This window comes from Lytechinus pictus, chromosome 1 (assembly GCF_037042905.1).
Source record: "Lytechinus pictus isolate F3 Inbred chromosome 1, Lp3.0, whole genome shotgun sequence".
NCBI lineage: Eukaryota > Metazoa > Echinodermata > Echinoidea > Temnopleuroida > Toxopneustidae > Lytechinus > Lytechinus pictus.
In genome coordinates, this window is record NC_087245.1 from 35,441,348 (window position 1) to 35,463,908 (window position 22,561).

Genomic DNA, 22,561 nt, shown 5'->3' on the forward strand with positions numbered 1-22,561 from the left:
CTTAAAACCTGAATTTTATTAGTAAAAAATAAAGGTTTTCCCAAGTTGCCATGGTAACGCGGTCTGAGATACAAAAGCTTAGCAAACACTTCATTTCAGTGATCGAGGATGTATTTGTTTACGGTATACGTCTACATAAATTATAACATTTTTTTCCAGACCATGGATGAACTTTCAAAAAGAGACATTTTAGGCAAGTTTTTACGATTTCCGGCAATTTTCTGACACAGGCACTTTGAAGAGGTAATTTTTACAGAATTAGAAGAAGACATCATGGATTTTCCTAATTATCACGACGGATATGCAACTTAATTACTTGTAAACAAATCAAACAAAGTCTATGATACATTTTCGATAATGCAAAAAGAGACATTCAAGTCTCTGATTGAGAGCCGCAGATTGAACATTCGCACGGCGCAATGGTAGCGTTTTCGCCGAATTCGTCGGGGCGAAAACTCCAAGAGAGCCGTACCACTCACCAGTCCCGAACGCTGCGCTGTATGTTTGATGATTTATCTGGTGCCATTTCGTGCTTATAAATTTGTTTTTTCTACAATGCCACTATCTCATTAAAATTGTTTGTCATGATAACATTGGAAATATTATCGTTTAATGGCCCAAAGGATCGACTGTAATAAAAGATACTTTGAAATATTGTCAGAGAGTGATTAGTTAGGTGATGTTTATGGTCAGAATTTAGTCATGGCTTCGGGTGAACTTACGCGAACGCGGTCACTTGCTCACGGGGCGAGTCGGCCTGGCCCTTTGGTGGAAGGCCGTTAGGCAACGTGCAGTGCAGCTAGAGCAGAGTTGGGGAGTTATAGGTATAAAAATACTTTGAAATAAGTAATCTGCAAATATTTTTGTCTTATCCCTTTGGATTACTTAGATAAGAAATTCAAATTCTCAAAGTTTAAATCAAATTTTAGACAGTGACAACAAAGAGTGGTGCTGTATGGGGGGGGGGGGGGGGGGTGGGGTCCCCAATTCACGAACAAGAAAAAAAAGGAAAAGGTAAGAGAATCTTGCGAAATTGTTCAATTGGATTTTTGTAACCAAAAGTCAAAATTATGCTTATGTCGCTTGCTTGCAACTATATATTTTATAAATTTTGCCTGATACGCCATATCGTAGTACCCTCAATTATTTTCACTTGTTACGCCACTGACATGACTGATATAACATCTACTAGTTTATGATAACATTATTTGGTTGCGGGATCAAAGCATCAGCTATATAGCTAAACATTTATACTTTATGCCTGTTCAACTTCCAATACAGGTTTAGGCCTGTATTTATGAGATGTTAAGATCTATGGGTGCCTTTATTATTTTCATTTTCAATTAAAACAATTATTAATTATGTATTAATTTAGTATTAACCTCGATGATACATTTTATTGTATTAAATCGTACAATTTCTGTTGTATTAAGCCCCTTATTAAGCCCTTTTAAAAACATGCTCAGTAGCAGACCCCCCCCCATATATAAAGACAATAGAAGTGTATATAGAATTAATTGAACCCCCCCCCCCTTATTGAGGACAAAATGAAAAAAAAATACTCAAAATAATCGACCGCCCCCCCCCCCCCTTTGACGAGGCAGCTGTCGGTGGCCCGATGTCTTCATTGACTTCTTTTTGCTTGTAAAAATAATATTAAAGAAATAGGGGCTACTCTAAGTGTCCCCTGTGAAAATTTATTTGGATCTGCAAGTGCATGAGGCTGCGCCCCCTCCAACGTCATAGCTACCCCATATCTTTAGGTTCTAGCTCTCATATTTTTCAGCTCCCTGGTTTTTTGGAAGAAAAAAAAACGAGGCGAAAGAAAAAAGTGAAATAAATGAAATACGATTAATCAAAATTTGAGTTGTTTGAAAGAATTATACTTATCAGAGAAACTAAATTAAATTCTACAACCATGAAGAATAACAGCAATCTTGATAAATTCTGTTTTTTTTTCAAAATCAGAACCAATCAACCTTTTTCTGATTATTCTGTCACTTTCCATATTTTGGAGAAAAAAATAAAAGTGTTCATCGACGCCCTGTACTGCATGATGAAACTGTATCCCCACTCGGCCCTCGTAACCCCCCCCCCCCCTCCCTCTCCCCCACCACAATGCCCCTTGCTCATTTCTCTTATCTCACCTTGACCTTAATTAATTAATCTTAACTATTTGGCGGTACAGTCAAACGTGACTGGTCGCCATCATAGTTTCATCCCCAACAAACAAGGAACAAACAATAACAATTCTGTTTTTCGACCCAACATCATTCCTTTCAATATGCGTAAGGCTATACGTGGGCATGCACAAACAACGTGGGTTAACAAAAACTGACCCGCGTTTGGACTAAAATTGTGATTAAAATAAAAATGTTATAAATATGAAAAAAATATGTGTATAATGAAGGATATCTGATAAACGGAAAAACATCAATCGCTAATTCATAAAAATGCTGGAAAAGATATGACAGAGGTTTTTAACAACGGTAATCAAGGGGAATTAGTGTATGGGTGAATGGCGTTCGAGCTTTAGCCGGAGAGGGCGCGGGCCAAATCTGCCTGAATCTGGCAATATGGCGTCGTCCATTAAGCTGACGTTAGCCAGCGGCGACTGCACGTACGTGTATATATCGCTAGCTCTGTGCAAAACTGTACTATCGTACATATGCATAGCCATAGGATTTTGGAATCGCTTCCGTATTTACAGTTTTACGTACGTACGTCCCCGCGGGAGTGAGTGGAATTCTTAACAGAGAATTTGATTAGTCATTAGTTCCACAAGGGCATCTTTTACGCCAATCAAAATGAGTTTCATGAACAGACTTGGGAGAAAAAAATGGTATAGCCTTTGTGCTAGACCGTTGTATTTTAATACATGTTTGTGATCTGGAAAGAGAAAATAATTTTAAAATTTTCAAAGTGACTCACATAATATGAACATTTAAAATTCAATGAAGTTATAAGAAGAAAAATTAAACTGAAATATAATAAAATTAAACGATAAATCAAACATTATATTTTGAAGATAAGTGAAATATTTTTATGAGGTATTGAAATACGACTAAAATTCGTCCAGTATATTATGTATACAATGTACGTACAGAGCCAACGTAACTGAACTGGAGATCTCCATCCAACCGGAGGATTCTAGAACCTGGAAGAAGAGTGAGACTGAGAAACTGCCCGATCACTCTGGAACGTAACTCCTTCTACTTTATTAACATGCTACTTACTGGGTTAACAGAAAGGAGTACATAATGGATCAACGCGATGGTTTTAGTCAGAAACCATCGAAAATTCGCCCGATTACCATCGACGATCCGCTTCCAGCAAATTGGGAAATGTTGACTGATCCGGGAACAGGTTGGCCGTTCTTCGTCAACCATGCAGCTCGTGCTACAACTTGGGAGGATCCAAGAGATGAAAAGGGTGTGAATACAACTTCAACTACAACAAGTTATGATAATGGAAATCATTCTCAAGCTGGATCTGATGTGCAGGTAGGCAAACAAGGCCAAGTCAAATCTAAGAGTTAGATTTTATTATCAATTGGTGAAAAGCTGAAAAGTTGACCATGTCCATGGCCACTGTTGACTCATAAAATCTTAATTCTTATTCTTATTAATCTTATGATTTAATTGTGCCAAAATTTTTAGATAAACTATCAACAGTTTCTTGGAAAAACCTCTGCCGTCATTTTCATATTGATTAATGGTGCCCCATTTAAAAATTCTGTGCACCCATTCACTTTAGAGTTTAGGCCCTACAGTACACATGATCATGATTAGGGGATTCTGATGAAGAGGCTGCATTTTGAGGCTGTCACGTGAAATGCCAAAAAACATTATTTTACCACCACCATTTTTAGTCAGATTTTTTATTGCATATCTTTGTACTAATTCATGTGTACTTAAGTCTATGGTTGTCGCGTATCTTCTTTTGCTAGAAATATGCACAGACACAGAGCCTTGCGCAGACAGGGACAGACCAGACCAGGGGACCTTTCCATTTCTATTCTAGATCTGGTGATCAATTCTAACGATGATGATTCCTGTCTAACTTAAGCCAGGTCTAGATCTATGTATCTATGCTGTGGCATATTGTCCCTATTTGGGTAACTTGTCTTGAGAGAAGGTTTTTCCTCAAACTGAAGTTAATACCCAGAATAAGATGTTGTGTTTCTGGACAAGAAAGGCAGTAACTTGCAATCAATATTTCATTTATCAATTGAAAGTAATATCAGACAGTATTACAGAGCACAAACATTCACAATTATTTTTGCTATTACATGACTTTTGAGAGAATACAGAGCAAAAGCTGATGTTTTTATCTGCTGAAGTGTCTGGACATCCAAACCCCACCCCACCCATCCTACATCATACATGTACCGTAATCATCATGATCATGGACAATTTGACTGCAATCGTGGGCCAAATTGCTGGTCGCTTACCTTTGCTGATTTAAAGTGACAAATTCATTGTCTTTTTAGGATGAAAACATTTTAACAAATATTTGGAAACAAAACTCCTTCAATTTTAAGGATAAATGTACAATATTAAAGGGGGCCACATGTCTGCACACCTACATGTAACTTTAATTTATTTTTTATTTCACAAATTTTTTCAGTTGACAATGTTCCTTATATTCTTATAAGTGCCAAAGATCTCACAAAAATGAGAAAAATTACGAGAATATAACTGAGAGCAAGTTTCCAATGAACTTTTATTAAAGTTGGATGACCCTAAGGCCTAGCCTGCATCATTGTCTAGTTCTAATAATAAAATATATATGAAACTAAGCATTTCTGTAAAACCTGGATTTGGCTTTATAATGGATTAACATTATGCTGTTGCTGTCCTAGGGAGAAATCCTGTAGACTGGTCTATAATATGAAATATATTTTCACACACTGTACATGATGTAGACAAAGAGGCTTTGCATGTACCAATCTCCCTTTGCAATTCATGTAGCAAGTAATTTTGCTGAAAATGATTTAACCATAATGATGTCAGAGAGTTGACCACAATTGAATATTGGATATTTTGGAATGGAAGTCTCACACAAATAAGACCATGTTCTCATCTACATGTACTTTCTTGAACTTGTTTCCCTTGAAATCAAGCTGTGTACATGTACCTCTACGTAACAACAAATGTCTATTATGTGTTTAAGCTGATCATTTTTGTTTGTGTACACATTTACTTATATACATGTAGTTCCAAAATTGCATGGACATACTCATGGCATGGTAATAATTTTGAGTTCTGTTTTTATTTTATAATTAAAGTTTTATTTAATGATATCTTTGTCATATTTTTCTGATGGGTGACAATTTGTTTTGTTTTAATTTGTGGATCTTAAACTTTTTGTCTTGCCTGCATCGCAGAGCGAGACTACTAGTCACAGAACCAAAGTCAAAGGTCATTTAGGGTCAATTAATAGGCCATGTTTGGGGAACCACCATCGAATTCGTAACCGAGGTTAAGTCAATTGCCATCATAATTGCATGAAAGTTTATGGATCTAGTTCATTGAACATCCTGTCTGAGTTTCAGGTCACGTGACCAAGGCCAATGTTATTTAAGGTCAATGAACTTTGCCCATATTATTTGTTGAATTGCCTTCATAACTTTTAAAATTTATGGATCTAGTTCATGGAACGTGGGCAGACATGTAAGGGTAATCAAGTATCACTGAGTCTTACATGTACAGGTCTCATGATCAAGGTCAAAGGTCATTTAGAACATAGTATTTTTCTTATCATATGAATGGTGTTTTTTGTGAATGATTACTTACATACATTCATTTTTTTTTAAAGTTAATTACTGCTGCTATATTGAATGGCCTAATTCAGGTGAGACTGCCAAAGGCGTTCTACTTGTCATATTATCTTATTAGTCTGCAATGATGCAATGTTATCATTTTTTATTTTACCACCTTGTTTTTATACATGCTCAAATGTTTTAATTAAAAGATGAATTTTTGCTACTTTAAATGAAGGTCGCTTGCTTGATGTTTACGAACACCTTTGCAACATTTTTTTACTGCCTCATATCTCATAATTTGTATACAAAATAGTTGCAGAGCTTTGTTGCTATGATTGTCATGCCCTGTTCCAAACTAAGTGGGTTTGTGTTCTCAAACACTTTGATCAAACCCCACTTCTCTTGTACATATACATGTACATGTATGCGTACATCAAGGGCGTAGGCCTGGGGGCGGGGGGGGGGGGAGGTGCATTGGGTGCACGTGCAGTTGTGCACCCTCCTGCTGAGGCAGAGGAGTTCCTACATGTACACTGAAAAGCAAAACAAAATTTGTACCCCTACTTCTGCTTTCGACAGCTGATTTTCCAAACTTTAGTTCCACCTCCCCAAGATATGTGTACATGTACACCAAGTTCCACCTTCCGATGTTCAAACCAGCCTACTGTATACGCCCTTGTACCCACAAATTTGTGCATGGATAATAGGCCCTATACATGTACATGTACCTGTATGTGTAGGCCAACATAAAGAGCAAAATGTCCAGATACACAATTAAAAATTTGTGATAGATAAGATGCAGAGTTACATGTAATTAGCAACATTTTCAATTCAATTCAATTCGGTTTATTAGATATAAAACAGAATACAATGCTGTAGTCCGAAGACTAATTGTGCAATGTTTACATTGATTATTACTTTAATACATTTGAAGATTGTATATACACTTAAAAAATTATTCACAATTCACATATAAATGAGAAACAGTTGGTTGATTGAGTCATGCATACATTTGTAAGTGAGATTTAGATTTTATGTTTGGTATTAAAGTGGGTGACCTATTTGTGTGTACATGTACACTACAACTACAATACAAGATATGTATCACACTGGAGGTGTCACAATTCATACAAAGCAAACACTGATTTCTGGTTCTGTCCCATGCAGGGAGGTGAAAAATATGTGAGTACAGGGGCAATTAAATGGAAACAATTTTGACCTTTATACAGCGCTCCACTCTACTTCATCGTTACATGTATTGTCCTGTGCCAGTGATCTGAATAACGAATGAAATTTGCAGGCTGGGGTCCAACTGTAGGCCTGTACACGTTTTATAGTGAGTACAGGTTTTATAGGCCTACGTACAAAATTATTCTTCATTCATACTTGTACATGATATACAGTTGTACATCACCACCAATCTCTGGGCTATTATAATGAAGACATACAGATACTGTACAATACATGTAGGCCTACAGCTACATACAGGGGCCTGTTGCAGTAAACATAATTTGCAAATGCTTGATAAATCAAGGGCAAGTCTCTGATATTGGTTGGAAATCAAGTTGTATTTTGTATAGATTGTTCGATTGTGCACTCTTTCTTCAATGGTTCCCAGTATGACATGTACATGTAGTAGCCTACAGTGTGCATCTGCATGAGAACATTTCTCTATTTCCATATTTTTCCTTGAAATTGATGAATAGAATAGGATAGGAAATAATTATGTGATACATATTGAGTAGATATCTGTATGATGATTATTTTAGGCTTTCACATATTGTAAATTCTCGTATTCTACCCACATACATTACATGGGTCTACAAACATCTTGCTTCATGTTCAAGAGAGACCAAATGAATACAACAATCACAATAACAAGTCAATTTTAAAGCAAAGCATCAACATCATTCAACAGAAACCCCATTTCATACAACTTACATGTAGGTGCATTCCAACAGGAGAGGAAAAAATAAATGAATATAATAATTAATACTGACAATTACATTGAAATGTGATGTAGAATATTTAGTTATGAGTTACATCTAAGTTGTGATTTAATAATGCGCATCAGTTCAAATCAGAAGAATTGATGCTACATGTATCTGACCTTATTATTATTATTTTTTTTTTACTTTGTAAATTTTAATATTTGAATTTTTGTAGATTTGATAATAAGCTCATGGATATACCTACATGTATTACTCACAAGACAGCAATTTTAATCAAATTATCTTAATTAAAAAAATTAAGCCCTGAATTGTATGACACAACAAATTTTGGCAAATGTCGATAGAAAATACCGGTAGTTAAAGGGTGCAGCTTATGTCAAATGAATAGCCCCCTCACTGATAATGACGTCCTGAGTTGTAGGACGAAGTGTGATTATTGTCTAATAATATGTAAATGTGCTGATAGTGATAGGGTCAGCGTGACCCTGGGCCACTCACATGAATATGCATTATTATGCAATGAATATTTTTTCATGTTTACTGTACATTTTACATGTAGATACGGGTCATGTTCTGTATACCCCCATTCTACAACACTGTATTTAGATTGCATAACATTGTTCCAACAAAGGAAACTTCTCAAGTAATTTTTTTTTCCGTTGGTGGATTGGGTATAATTGGTACATTTTATTGTACTTTTAAAGCACATTTTTTTAGACAATTGTTCTAATGAATAGTTTGGTATTTGTTTAAAAAAATTGGATGTCATTTGACATATAACACGTACATGTATTGTACTACTAGAATATGTACCATGTACATTACAGTGTATTACATTACAATACAGTACACGTTAGTGTACGTGTACATGCTGTTCAATCCAAGCCTCCCTGGTATGTTACATATTCTCCTTCATCAAGTAGGCCAACATCTACTGGTAGAATACCTTGCCAAGCTGAACAAGGGATTGATACCATCACCATTGCTCATCTTCAGGTCATGCCGTAGACTATTCACAGTTTAGTCCCTCGCATATCCTGTGAAGCAATGACCCTGACATTTGTCTCATACCACTATGCCCCTCCCTCTACACGTAGTCCCACCCCTTTCTCCTTGCGTTGCTAAATTGATTCCCCTTCCTGGCTTCCTGTTTTGGGGACAAATTTAGCCAGGTGGAAGCACCGTGAGCCTGTCACATGAGAAAAACACTAAGATCAAATGCTCCCCAGGGACTGAATCCTTGTTTTGAAGTCAGAAGGGAAAGCCCGTAGTCTCAGAGAATTGACTTTCAAATATGGATGTGGACCTACATTTTATGTATGAATGATGTATCTTTTAAGTTTTAATTATCTGTTTCTTCATAAATAAATGAAGGCGCGACAGCTCAGTCGGTAGAGCGGGGGACTCGTATTCCGGTGACCCGGGTTCGATTCCCACTTGGTGCGCTACTGCCCTTTGGTAAGGCATTAATCCTCAGTACCAGGTCCTTCGGAGGGGACCTTAAGCCGTCGGTCCTCTGGTTGCTTGCTTACAAGCATTCATGCTTTCTTAGCAATCAGGTAAAAAAAAAATCACCACCACCACCACCCTATTCATTGATGTGGATGAATAGAGGAAAATAAAACGAGCGTGATGCTGAAAATTTTATCAAAATATGATGTAAAATTATAAGAAAATTATGACATTTCAAAATGATGTTTATTTTAACAGGAATACATGTAACACAGGTGATATGTAGGCCCCCTATATGAAAGAGTAGATGCCAGTAGGGTAACCAGACGTCTTGGATTTCATGGGGCAGTCCCGTATGTCAGCAATTTGTCCCGTGTCCCATATGACCCTGCCCAGTCCACCGTTATGTCCCATATTTCACGATTTGGAACACAATATAATATTCAACATTACATGTACATTTTATCTCATATGCATAACAGGATAAAGATGAAATATGATATGACTGTCTAAAGATTAAGTAAAAATAGTTCACAATATTTTATTTTTATATTTAAAACTAAACTAATAGGCCAACTTTTTTTTTCACTGGTGTCGATCCGTGACATCATACTATTCGAGTGGGGGGATGATGCATTAGATCATCCCCCCTTGAACAATAGATTCACAACATCTACACCCATGGCCTAGCCCTTTACTGTACTTTACGATTTTTAGAATATTTCTTTTCATGCACTGGCAGTTATTTCAATACAAAATTATGAGAACAAGGCAGTATCAAAGACAAGCGATATAATAGAGGCTGTTCACATGGAAAATTTTGAACTACAGATTTGTACACAAACAAACCACTAAAGGTCTCTGCACCGGGGGGGGGGGGGGGGGGGGGGAGGCTTCCCTTTTATTTATGAGCAAAGAATCTCTGATCTAACCATTTGATGTGGAGCTCTAAGTTGTGAACTAAAAGTAATTCTAAACCATCAAAATACTTAATAAAGTATATTATATTGTATTTAGATTTTAGATCTACAGGACTATACACATACAAGCCATAGAAGGGAGAGGGTGGGATAGGCTTCATTTTTTTTACCCCCTCCTTTTTTCTGTGAGCAAAGAAATCACTGATCATTTTGGTATCCATCGATAAAATTTGTTACTAAAATTCTTTTAAACTGTAAAGTAAATACATTGACTGAAGAATACATCCTGACCTTAATTTGCTCATGTAGTACTATAGTGGGGGCACTGTTGTCTAGTGGTTACGACTATTGTCTTTCAAACTAAGGGACGTGGGTTCGATTCCCAACCATGGCGTGTTTTCCTTCAGTAAGAAATTCACCCACATGGTGCTGCATTCAACCCAGGTGAGGTGAATGGATACCCTGTCGGAAGAAATTCCTCAAATACTTGAGCGGCTCGGCTAAGTACTGCCAGGATAATAATATTATACCAAATGTAAAGTGCGATAGAGTATATTTTTAGTAGAGCTGCACTGTATAAATGGTCCAGTATTATAGCTTGTGATATTGAAACACAAGAAGAGGATGAACTTCAAAGAAATATGGTTCTGAAATGCACTTTGACCTAGGAGTTTTTAAGGTTTGAAATCAAACTTAAGCATGTGTAACCTGTAGGCCTACAGTATTGTTGAACAATTATGTAGCTTACAGTGTACCTGTATGTCATACATGTAAAATATTTTTATTCTTTTATGCACTCAAACTCAGTTGTGCCAAATTCAGATTTAATCTTACAGCTACCCCTAGTCTTGACAGGAAAAAAGAGCCTCAATTTGTGCATTCCAACCCACGTAAAGTGTGTGTACATGTACATGTAGCTTTGATGAGGATAGTGCCAGAGTGATTCAGTACTTTGGTGTCTAAGGAAGTCTGTTTGCGTAGACTAGTGGTGTCTTTGCCAAACCTGTTTTGGCAGGAAGCACCACAGATTACAGCACAACCTTGTGCTTATTAAGACTTGGCGTTCTTAAGTTCAAGCCAGTTTTAAGTTTGCAGCACTCGGACATCATATATATGTGTTTTGATCCACGCTGCTAGTTCACAAAGAGTTCTGTTCATGTTCTCTTGGTGTATTTAACTTGACTACATTCATTGCTTGGACCGACACAGAGTCTATCAAGTTTGTTGGAACACAGACTATTCAGTTTTTTTATTGTGATTCATACAGAAGTCTGGATACAGTTTGTTTTGAATGAGGATCATAGGCACAAATACTCAGCAGTTTTTGGTGTGTATTACATGTATCTGTCAAACTTGCTGAAAAGATATTTGTTTTCATTATGTTCGAGTGAGACATAGGCATGCTTGTCAGGAAAACGTTGTTGACTTCTCTCTTTTTTTTTACTTACTGTCTTTGAGAGCATGACGGTAAGATTTGCCGAGTAGAAAATGATTGATCTGTTGAACAGACTGGGAAATGGGAATTATTTAGTTGTACAATAGAATATTGAATATACAGTGTATTCCTTCACTTTAGGAGTTCAGCTTCTCAAGGTTGACCCTCCAAAACAATAATGTATTCTCTCAATTGTTTAGGTCTTTAAACTGGTGTAGACCTACATGCACATTATGTAATTGAGAAAATAGTTTATTTTCCTCATTTGTCTTCTTCAAGATTTTGACATTTTTATTTTATCACTAATTGAAAAAGATCAGATTCTTGTTGAAATTCTATTGATTTTAAGTATTATTCAAATTTTCTTTTTATCTTTCAGCCTTTGAATGACAGTTCCTTTGGCAATATGTATGTCCAGTCAGCCCCCCACCATGGTCATCCAACTCCTACCAGCCAACAGCAGTACTACTGGCAGAATAGACCCGTTCATGTAGAGCATGGAGGAAGTGCAAGCCCCAAGAACCACCATCGGGAGTTCCCTATCGTAGACGGCAAGTTCGTCAACCAGAGCATGGTCAGTCCACAGAGCAGCAGGAGAATGGGTTCCATGATCCAGAGGCCAGTCACGATGCATAGTCCACGCCAGAGCCGAAGAGGAGGAGCCCCCCTGCAGCCATCGGGGAGTGTCCTGCAACGGGGTGGAGCTGTCAGGTCCAATGCAAGACCGATGTCACCCCAGCAGCCACACCACCAACACCCAAGCAACGGAAGACCCAATGGAAGTCAAGCATATACTGTTCCAATCCATGTGCAGCAGCAGCAGCAGCATGATGGATCCTCTTCCGGAAGCAGCAGTCCAGAGCCGAGGAGCGGGATGACCAGTTCCATGAGGAATTTTAATGGTCACCAGACCCCGATCTCTATACCCATTCAGGTGCTACGTGGTGGGGGCAACCAACAGAATAGTGATTTTCCTCATGTGCCGCCTCCTGTTCCTCCTTACCCTCATGAGAGTCTGATTAGTCAAAGGGCATCTCAGGCTAATCACCGTGCCCATTCACAAGCTGGTACCAAACCGCAAAGGACCCCGACCGTTGCATCGCCTCAGCTACCGAATGTCAGTGTCTCTGGAGATCTTCCACAGTTCACCGAAGAAGGGTCATCATCATCATCATCCAGTCAAGAGCGTCACTCCCAGACTCCATCAAGGGGAGGGGGGCAGACGAGAACAGCGTTCCATGGTGCCCCTCGTAAAGCACATTCACCGCCCAGGACTCAACCGGCAACGCAGCACAAGACGACAAAGACGGCAACGTCAAAGACCATTGATATCGACCCAAAGCCAGCTACATCCAGTGAAAAAGAAGAGGCTTCACTGCAGCATCCAAAGGAACTAAGGGAAATATTTGACATCATGACCATCATTGCTCAGCTGGGAAATGAAGTGGATACCTTTCAAGGATCAAAGACTGACCAATCGTATCTGAAACTTGAAGAACTCCTCACTCGCCAAGTACTCCGTCTTGACAATATTGATGCACATGGAGATAGCACTGTACGGAATGAACGCAAGAAGGCAGTGCATAAAGCCCAGGGATATCTTGACTTCTTAGAAAAGAAATGCAGTGGCAATAGCTAGCCTAGCATTTCTTCATCTCTTTTATCAATTTGAATGTAATATATTCTCACATTGTAAATGTGTAAATTTGTTAGTGGCAGTAGTATTTGATTCTTCGAATTTGAAATTTCGTTCTCAGTTTATTCAGCATTTAGACTGTTTTTGAGTGGATCGGAACTAAGAATAACAATTTGATATTAATACTGAGGTCATCTCTGTTGTAAATTATTGTTTACATTTGGAAAGAAACCTACAAGTGTGCATGCACAGTCAATTGATGCAATGTGTGCTATGATAGATTGCATACAGACTTACTTTAATTACATGTTTATTTTCAACCGCTTTTGGCTTTGCTCCATTTTATTAATCACAGAAACTGCACAAGGGTTTTGGTTTGTACGTTGTAGTTGCTGTTTTGATTTACATGTGAGTACATAGAGGCTAGACTAGTGAATATGATACAGGTTTGCCAAATCATGGATTGCCTTGAATGTGTTTTGATTAGATGTAATGGAAACATATCCACGTCAAAGTTATGACATTTTTTAAAGCCTAAATATTGATACCTTAAAACTGCCAAGGAGATTTTATGCTGTCTTTAGAGAGATAGGCTAATGTATTCATTACAACATATTTATATATATATATATATATATATATATATATATCATATATATATGATTCTTTTTAATTACTTGACAATCAGTAGATGCCACTGAACTCAAGAGCAATATATTAATCTTGAAAGAATAAGAAACACAAATCCCTACCTATTCTAAATTTTCAAAGTTTTTATATTTTGCATCGCTAACTTTAAACTGCTTGGATTACATGCTGTCATTTGGGTACTTGACTTTGAAGTTCGCACAACTTTTATTTAGGCAGAAATGATGTATTCAACCTGTGTGCAGAGATCCTTTATATTATTAATCATAGTATTAAAGAAATGTATTCATTATTTATTTATTCTTTCTCTTCATGTACAATTTACAAAGTTATAAAAGAGAGGTTGTGGTGGCTTTGGGTAATGGATCTACATTTTCATTGAAACATAATAAAAATTGAAGGACTCCATTCAACTTATGACAAAGAAAATAAAGTGGTTCAGGTAAACAAAAATATGTATTTTTTTTAAAATGGTTCAGGGCTTTTTGAATATATTTTTATGTGCCAAAGTTGACCTTAAATGTCCTACAATTGCAGAGCTCGAAGTAATCCAATCCAATGCTATGGTTATAGATGGCCTTTTAATTGGCCTCAATGATCTCACATTGGCTTTGGAGATTTGTACTGCCCCTTTTTATTTGATTTGAGCTGTAACATGGAAATATGCCCTAAACAAAGGTGGCCTTAATTGCTTAAACGATATTTTAAATCAGAATATAAAGGCTTGTAATTAGAAGCATGATAGACCAAAACATGCAAAGCATGTATCTTCCGTCTTTCAAATTGAATTTCATCTTTAGAAGTCGGTGAGATTTCTGTGCTGCAAGGGTTATGCCTGTATTCAATTTAAACTTCAAAATGATACAGGCCAGTTTGTGTTCATGAACTTCTGTTAAATTTGGATCTTTAATTTGTAGATAATCAAAGTTTTAAGAAGGAATTTTGTTCTAAGGCTCAATCTGTAGTACAATATGTAGAGGAAGTAATTTATAAGAATGGTTAGCAAAGGAGCTAACAAGGTTATCATGTGTTTGTAAAATATCCGGATACCTTTAATGGTCAAGGTGTCACCCATGTGACCCTAATCATGTTTTAAGAGATTATACATCCCCTTATTATGGTAGACATGCTAATTGCGTAATTCCCAATACCCTGTGATAAACAAATTTCAGAGCTTGTACATCATGTCAGTTGTGTCGTAATTCACATAAAATAACACAACAGACATTAGTCTTAGGTGCAAACCTTGACTTTTATAAAATGATGTATCCATCATGAATCTACATTGTATTTCAATTGATGAGTTCACCGGGCCACCGAATGTCTGTACATGTGTGTTTGTGCAAGATGTTATCTCCATGAATTTTCATTGAATGTGTTGTTTTTTGCTTTGTCGTGGTCAGAGAGAATTAAAAAAAACACACCTTTCATGCAGTTAGGCGCATATCAGGTACTCATTTCAACAATCTAAAGAAATTTGTCATGGAAAGAGCTGATTAATTTTTTTTTAATAATAAAGAAATATCTGTCAGAATAAGTTATTAGCATGTCTCCTATTCCAACCTGATATTTTTTTAAAACATGAACTGCTAATTAGTTCCACATTGTGCACACATTGAAGGTCAGATGAGGACTATGTGAGTGATCAAGCCTGAAATTAAAGGTCAAGTCCACCCCAACAAAAAGTTGATTTGAATAAAAAGAGAACAATCCAACGAGCATACCACTGAAAATTTCATCAAAATCGGATGTAAAATAAGAAAGTTATGACATTTTAAAGTTTCACTCATAATTTCACAAAACAGTTATATGCACATCCTGTTCGGTATGCAAATGAGGAGACTGATGACATCATCCACTCACTATTTCTTTTGTATTTTATTTTATGAAATATGAAATCTTCTAAGTTTCTCCTCATTGTCAAGTGAAACAATGATTAATTCCTCCCTGAACATGTGGAACTAACATTATTTAATACTATATTGTTCAGTGAAGTTGGTCCTTATTGTCAAATCTGTAAAAAAATGAAATATTGTATAATTCAAACAATAAAAGACAAAAGAAATAGTGAGTGAGGGACATCAACGACTGTCTCATTTGCATATAACTGAATTGTACATATCACTGTTATGTGAAAAATAAGCGAGACTTTAAAATGTCATAACTTTCTTATTTTTCATCCGATTTTGATAACATTTTCAGCGTTTTGCTAGTTAGATTTTTCTCTATTTATTCAAATCAACAGTTTTCTGGGGTGGACTTGACCTTTAAATGAAATAAGGTTCAACTACAGTAGTTGTAGATTTGAAATGTAAAAGGAGAACTGTAAAAGAGGAGTGCAATGTAAAGCTATATCTGTCCATTTGATGGGTCTTTGACAGAATGATAATTGAATTGAGAATACAATCTAATTAAGTTAATTTGTTATTGACAATGTATACAACATGGTTGTTTGGCAAGTATTGAAATGAAGGAGTAAAAGACTGTATTTTTATTAGTTGTAAACATGTTTATGTTTGTGTCTTTCTCTTTTGTTTTGTTTCCTGTGTTTGTTCTTATTCGTATAACTGAATGTACCTCATGACATAATAGGCTATTTCAAATCAAGTTAATGACGGGCATTTAGAATTTGCAAGAAACTCAATTTCAAAATTTGACCCAAAATGGGTGTATGCCGGTTTGTAAAATCTCTTCTGCATACTTCAATGGGATACATGTAAAAAGGAAGCAAGTGACAAAATGGGATTTCTTGTAAGAAATATGTAAATGAAATACTAGTTCTCAAACAAAATGTTTTTCACCATTTATGCTTTTCCTGCCTTATCTAATGTCTCTGAAGTATTTCAAGAAATTTTCAAATGCTATTGTTGTTTTTGGAACCCATGATGTAGCTGGCAATGAGTGTAGTACTATAAAAAGGTTTTCTTTTCAGTTTTTATTGCATTTTCACTTTAGATTTATCCAACACTTGATAGAATTGTAACCCCCCCCAAAAAAAAAAAATGGCGAAGGATGCATCAGTAAATGCGTTACTTTTAGTTATCAATGAAATGTTTCTTACTTCCTTCTGTATGAAAGTAATGACAGTCATTGATCTTCATGTACATATTTGACATTTAAAAGGCAAGCTAGGCCTCGGTAGCATATACAGTCACACTCAGTGTACTGTATTGAGTATGTGGGTCATATGTGGGTGCCTTCACTGCCTAACCAAGGAAATTCTATTCATTATTCTGGGGCTATTGTTGTGTGTCAAAACAAGTGATGCACAAAAGTCATTGTCAATCACCAATATTCATGGCTATTATTATCTTTGACTTTCTGCTGTCACATTGCACCCCCAAAAATAGTACAAAATTGCAGGCAAGCATTTGGTTATAAGAACTAAATTCAAATTTTCAAGTTTAAGTCTCTTCATGTATTCATTTTGAATTGAGATATATATGATATGAGTCTTTTTTAGAAAGTGAGTCATTTGTTTTAGAATCCCAGGGTTCTCCACACCAAATTAGGGATTTTTGTAATCCTACACAATCTGAAATGATTGCATGTCAAACTTGGTCTGTTCACATTACCAGTTTATCATTACTTTGCTTTCCTTTTTATGCATAGTACAGGAAATGTGAACTGGTCCAAACTTGAATAAGGGAAGATAAACATGCAGTCAGGTTTATTCACATGTCCAGTTTCTCAGACTTTGTTTTCCTGATTATTCATCGTATAGGCAGTGATAATGTGTCTAACCATATTATTTAGTATTGGAAATCCACACCGCGTTTGGATTGTACACATAACGAGTTTCTCAGACTTTGTTTTCCTTATTTGGGGAGAGTAAAATGGTCCAAATACTCGATCATGTTTGCCTCTTCTAAGTTAAAATAGGGCTTGTATTCTATTCAATACTGAAATTTATGATAGACTTATTTAATGTGGAACTGACCATGTTGCTAAAAAAATGTACCCCCTCTCCTAACTTAAATGTATTTTGATCTGTATGCAGTTGCTTTCAGACGAGTGCTACATACATGTACATGTATATTCTTATAAACCCAGAGAGCTCTCTGGGTCAGTATATTCCCTTTTCCAAATTGTTTAAAAGCAGAGGGTCTAACAAAGCTTAATTTTACTGTAAACATCTGATCATATATGTACATTACATGCATTCTTGCAGGTCATGTCACATAGAATAAGAAAAGACTTTCAAGCTTAAATGTGCAAAAGATGGGCTACCCAAATGTACATCCTCTCCTCTGGCACTTGTATCTATTTATTTCTATAGGGGAAAATTGTGCCAATTTGTATAAAAAGGTTTGTAAGAAGATGTATAAAAAAAACAAAAGAAATATTATGTGTGTATAGTGGCACAACCAAAACTTGATTGTATAGTGTGAATATTTATTTTGTGGGATAGAGACTATATAATAAGTGTACTTCAAGTAAAATTGATATTAAATGAAATGAAATCTATATATCTTTGTTTGAAAATATATTTGTCTTGTTCTATGATAAAGTTCTTAGGAGTATTTGATATCGGATTTAAAAATTTGCATCCGTCTAAAGAATTTACCTGTAGATAACAAATATTAATCTACAAATAGCCTCCTTGTTATATGATGCTTCTCGAAAAAAAAATGGATTCAGTTTTTGGGCTTTAAATCTTTCAAAGGGTCTAAATTGAATCTGCAAAACAAATTTGTTGAATTTATGTATATTATATGGCGACTTGACATTTGAACTGGATGAAAACTTTAAAAAAAAATGTGAACAGTAGGCTTAGTGGCCTACATGTTACCCTTTTATAAAGATTTTAAAAAAATTGAGAAGAATGTGAGTCAGATTTTGGGTTTTTCCTGTTTCAGAGAAGAGCAGGGGTGGATCCAGCTTTTGCCAAGTGGGGGGGGGGGGGTGGTGGCAATATATTTCCCCCTACATTTCCCCCGATCGGCCGACTAAAAGCTGACTTTTGATGTTTTAGGTATTCCTAACTAAAGACTGAAGTTCTAAATAGCAATTATATCTTAGCTATGTATTTCATGTGCCCTATAATTAAATAATGCGAGCACAAACTGCAAGCTCAGTTTTTTTCTCGAAAATTTCACATATTTTGTCCAGAAAATTAAACGTTCTCAGCAAATTTTGTGATCATGAAGAACATGCTTATCTAACCAAATGCAAGTGCTTAGCATGAGGTGATTTTTTTTTTTTTTTAGATTTAGACCAAAAAAACTGGACACTATTCAACTTTGTAATCATGGATATGATAGGTATCTTCTTAAATTAATTGTTGAAGCGCAAGCTGAAGATTTGTGATATTCTGAAACTAGACATTTTAGGAACTTTTTTTATAAGCTGTGAATCTCAATAAACGATGCGAGCGCGAAGCACGAGCTAATTTTTCTTTTTTTTTAGAAGGGGGGGGGGGTTGAAAATCTGTGGTATTTGGTACTACAAACACGTAATTGGGTTGATTCCTTCCTCAGTTGGATCTTAAATTAAGATAAACCGTAATATCAGATCTATAGAACCCTATTTTTAACTTCACATAACTCTCATTGTGGCAGCATTTCCCCCATCTGGTATCCGCCCTTCAAAAACAAAACATCGGGCTAGATACGTCATGATAATGCCCTTCTATAGTTTGATATGCATCCGATATTAATTTCCTTCATACAATATTTCAATACCATGAATTCTTGCATGGGATATCAATATTATCCGAAATATATTTTTAGAGCATAAAGATCAAATGAAAATAAGAGAATAGAAAATAGATTTTCCCGATCTGTCCTTATCGTCCCAACTGATCGAGGGAGCTTATTATTTTCATCGACATTTTTTTTGCCAATCATAATAAGGATTTCTGTAGCTTCTACAAAATAGAAATACTCGCTGGAAATCGCTGATTATTTGTTTCATGAAATGCTCAGAACCTAGTAGTCAATTGTGGCCTAAATATACAACAACATCCATGAGTAAACTATGTAAACTGACCCAAAATTCTTAAAACTCTCTTATTGAGCAATTCACACGAAACTTCCTGCGGCAAGACACGGTTATTGTTAATAGAAGAGAGAGGAAATCACAAAATTAATATAGAAAGTATATAGTAAAGAAGGTCACTTTCAGACTGGAGGGTTGCGGTATGCGTGGTGAGACACCTTGATCGTCTCCCATGATCCCAGTCTTGTCTGTTGCCATAGCGATCAAAATAAGCTTTGGGTTTTTTTTATTACATTTACCTTTCTCAACAACAACAACAACAACATTGAATTATGAGGAATAATTTCATTTCCGTTCTTTCTCAACTCTTCCGAAATTTTTATAAGTTATTTCAATCTAAAGTGCGTGAAAGAAATTACTATATTTGTAATAAAATGGGATCTTAATAAATGAAATAGGTGTTCTCGAGCCCCACCCCTCCCCTGCATGTCACGTGGGCCATTTTGATTTTTACAAACCATTGCATGCATCTCACTATCCTTGTATATTGCATTCGGTGGGGAGGGGGGGGGGGGGTGTCAAGGGTGTATTGATATACGGGGGAGGGGCAATACAACTTAAAAATTTCTTCTCATTAGAATAACACAGGGTTACACGACCCATATACCTCTCTCCTTATATTCTTTTTTCTTCCTCCTCCCTCTCTCCTTCCACTACCACTGAGAAACATGAAAGGGGGCAAATTTGCACCCCTTGTAAGAACCGCCCCGGCTTCCATTGTCACCGTAAACATGCATGTTGTTTGTTTTTTATCTTATACGTTACCAGACCGTTCCTTGTCGGTCTAGAAATAGACAGCCCCAGAGTAGACCAGGAACACATTTATTTTAGGGAATTGCCAAGCGTCGGAAGAAAAATATATATACAGCTAGGAAGTTACATGGTTCTTGGCTGCACGTCCCCTGTTTTTTTTTTTCTTGTTTCAGCTCCACAAGGTCTTAAGATCTTGATATGAATATATTAGGCATACATCGTTTATTTGAATGGAAACTTTAATAAAAGAATTAACACAAAAGAACCATATATATCAACAATATTAAAATCCTGGTACAGATATTCCGTAATTTGTAACCAGGATCGGGATAAGTACGTAACCAAACAATAATATTGATGCAAACGCATGAAATCTTTGGCGACTTCGACCTAAAAAATTGTTAATTTTTGTTATGATATGGGTATAAACTATACGTGTGCGTGCAGCTCGAGCTGAGATTTTTTTAATATTCTGACCTGAAAACTTAACATTCTAAGCACTGTTTGTAACCATGATCAGGTGGGTGTTTCATAAAGCTGTTCGTAAGTTAAGAGCGACTTAAAGAACGACTGGTGAACCTTACTTACGCGCTAAACCATCGCCAGTGCAAATATCATTTACCACAAGAAAGGATCACCAGTCGTTCTTAAAGTCGCTCTTAACTTACGAACAGCTTTATGAAACGGCCCCCAGGATGGGTATTTAGCTAAACGATGCAAGCGCGAAGCGCGAGGTGAACAGTTTTGACATTCAGACAAAAAAATGGACAAGTTTATCACATTTTCAGTAAAGAACAAAGTCCTATACGAACGCTAAATACGAGGTGAAATTCTTGACGATTTGACCTAAAAATTGAACTTTCTAAGCACCTTTGTAATTTTGAACAGAAAATAGATATGCGAGCGCGAAGCGCGAGCTGAAATTTTTCATATTCCGATCTGAAAAATGGACAGTTTAAGCACTTAAAAAAAATAAAGAGAATGTGTCCAATAAACAATTATTGTGAGCTGATTTATTTTTAGGTTTAGAGCACTGGTGTACGGATGGGGATTGGGGGCTCTCGCCCCTCACCCCCCCCAAAAAAAAATCACGACCAAGCAAAAAAGAAAAAAGGAAAGAGAGAATGGTGAAATATAATATCATTTTCTGAACTTTATGACAAAACTTATCACAAAATTGGATTTTTGCAATAAAAATGTCAAACATTTTTGCTCGCTCGCTTCGCTCGATCGCTTGCAACTTTTCATAAATTTTACACGATAGCCCCCTGATTTTTTGTGTTGCTCATTACGCCAATGGTTAATTTAGACCAAAAAATGGGACATTTAATTCGTTCTATTAAAACAGCAGCAGCAGCAGCAACAGCAACACAACAACTTTCCTTATGAAAACATCAAAACCTGCCAGACAACCTCCAAATGTTCTAATCATATATGCCACAGAATGATAAGGTTAGAAGTGTATGGTTATTTTTCTGATGAGAGACATCTCCTTGAAAACTGTTCTTAATCCCTTCTGGAATTAGCTACACCACCCTTCTCCTCTCGCAAGCTCATGGATCCCTATTAATAGCGGATTAACTTTCCCTCCAGCATTTTAGTGCATATTTTTAATCTTGGGTTGAGGAAGAGCGTGGCGGCTAAATTTAGCGCGACGCCCAGATCCTGGCTTGGCATGTCGGGTTCGGGTTGGGATCTTTCAAGGTTGATAGGAGATTTGAAAATGTCAAAGTTCTTGTATACCGCCATGCTTGCAAGCATGTGTCATCGCATGGTGTATCACTCGAGGCTGATGATCAATGCAACATCACGTGAGGGAATATGGAATTCGGAAGGGGAATATACACTCCCCCAAAAAAAGAAAACAAAGGGAGAAAACACAAAGTATATGATCATGTAGAGATGCTACTTAATATTGTTCAGTCAAAATTAAAGACCATGATAAAATATTTCATAATCAATTGGAATTCCAAGAAGAAAAAAAGAAAAAAAAAGAGA

At 36.4% G+C, this 22,561-nt stretch overlaps 1 protein-coding gene across 4 annotated transcripts; it reads left to right on the forward strand.

Annotated features, from left to right (window-relative positions):
• Nucleotides 1-114: 114 nt before the first annotated feature.
• LOC129261762 (BAG family molecular chaperone regulator 3-like) lies at nucleotides 115-18,279 on the forward strand. Of its 4 annotated transcripts, none has more exons than XM_064101391.1 (3): nucleotides 115-243; nucleotides 3,080-3,503; nucleotides 11,906-18,279. In XM_064101391.1, the coding sequence occupies exons 2-3, from the start codon at nucleotides 3,261-3,263 to the stop codon at nucleotides 13,163-13,165; spliced, it is 1,503 nt and encodes a 500-aa protein (XP_063957461.1). In that variant the 5' UTR covers nucleotides 115-243; nucleotides 3,080-3,260; the 3' UTR covers nucleotides 13,166-18,279. The 4 variants fall into 4 exon arrangements, with proteins under 4 accessions (XP_063957461.1, XP_063957465.1, XP_063957457.1 ...); XM_064101395.1 differs by having other exon boundaries at nucleotides 3,107-3,503; XM_064101387.1 differs by lacking the exon at nucleotides 115-243 and having other exon boundaries at nucleotides 1,675-3,503.
• The last annotated feature ends 4,282 nt before the right edge of the window (nucleotides 18,280-22,561 follow it).

Excerpts from the sequence above, each read along its gene's own strand:
- LOC129261762 (XM_064101391.1), top strand. The coding sequence starts at position 3,261 with ATGGATCAACGCGATGGTTTTAGTCAGAAACCATCGAAAATTCGCCCG. Across the intron at positions 3,504-11,905 it reads AAGCTGGATCTGATGTGCAG|CCTTTGAATGACAGTTCCTT; the intron begins GTAGGCAAACAA and ends TTTATCTTTCAG.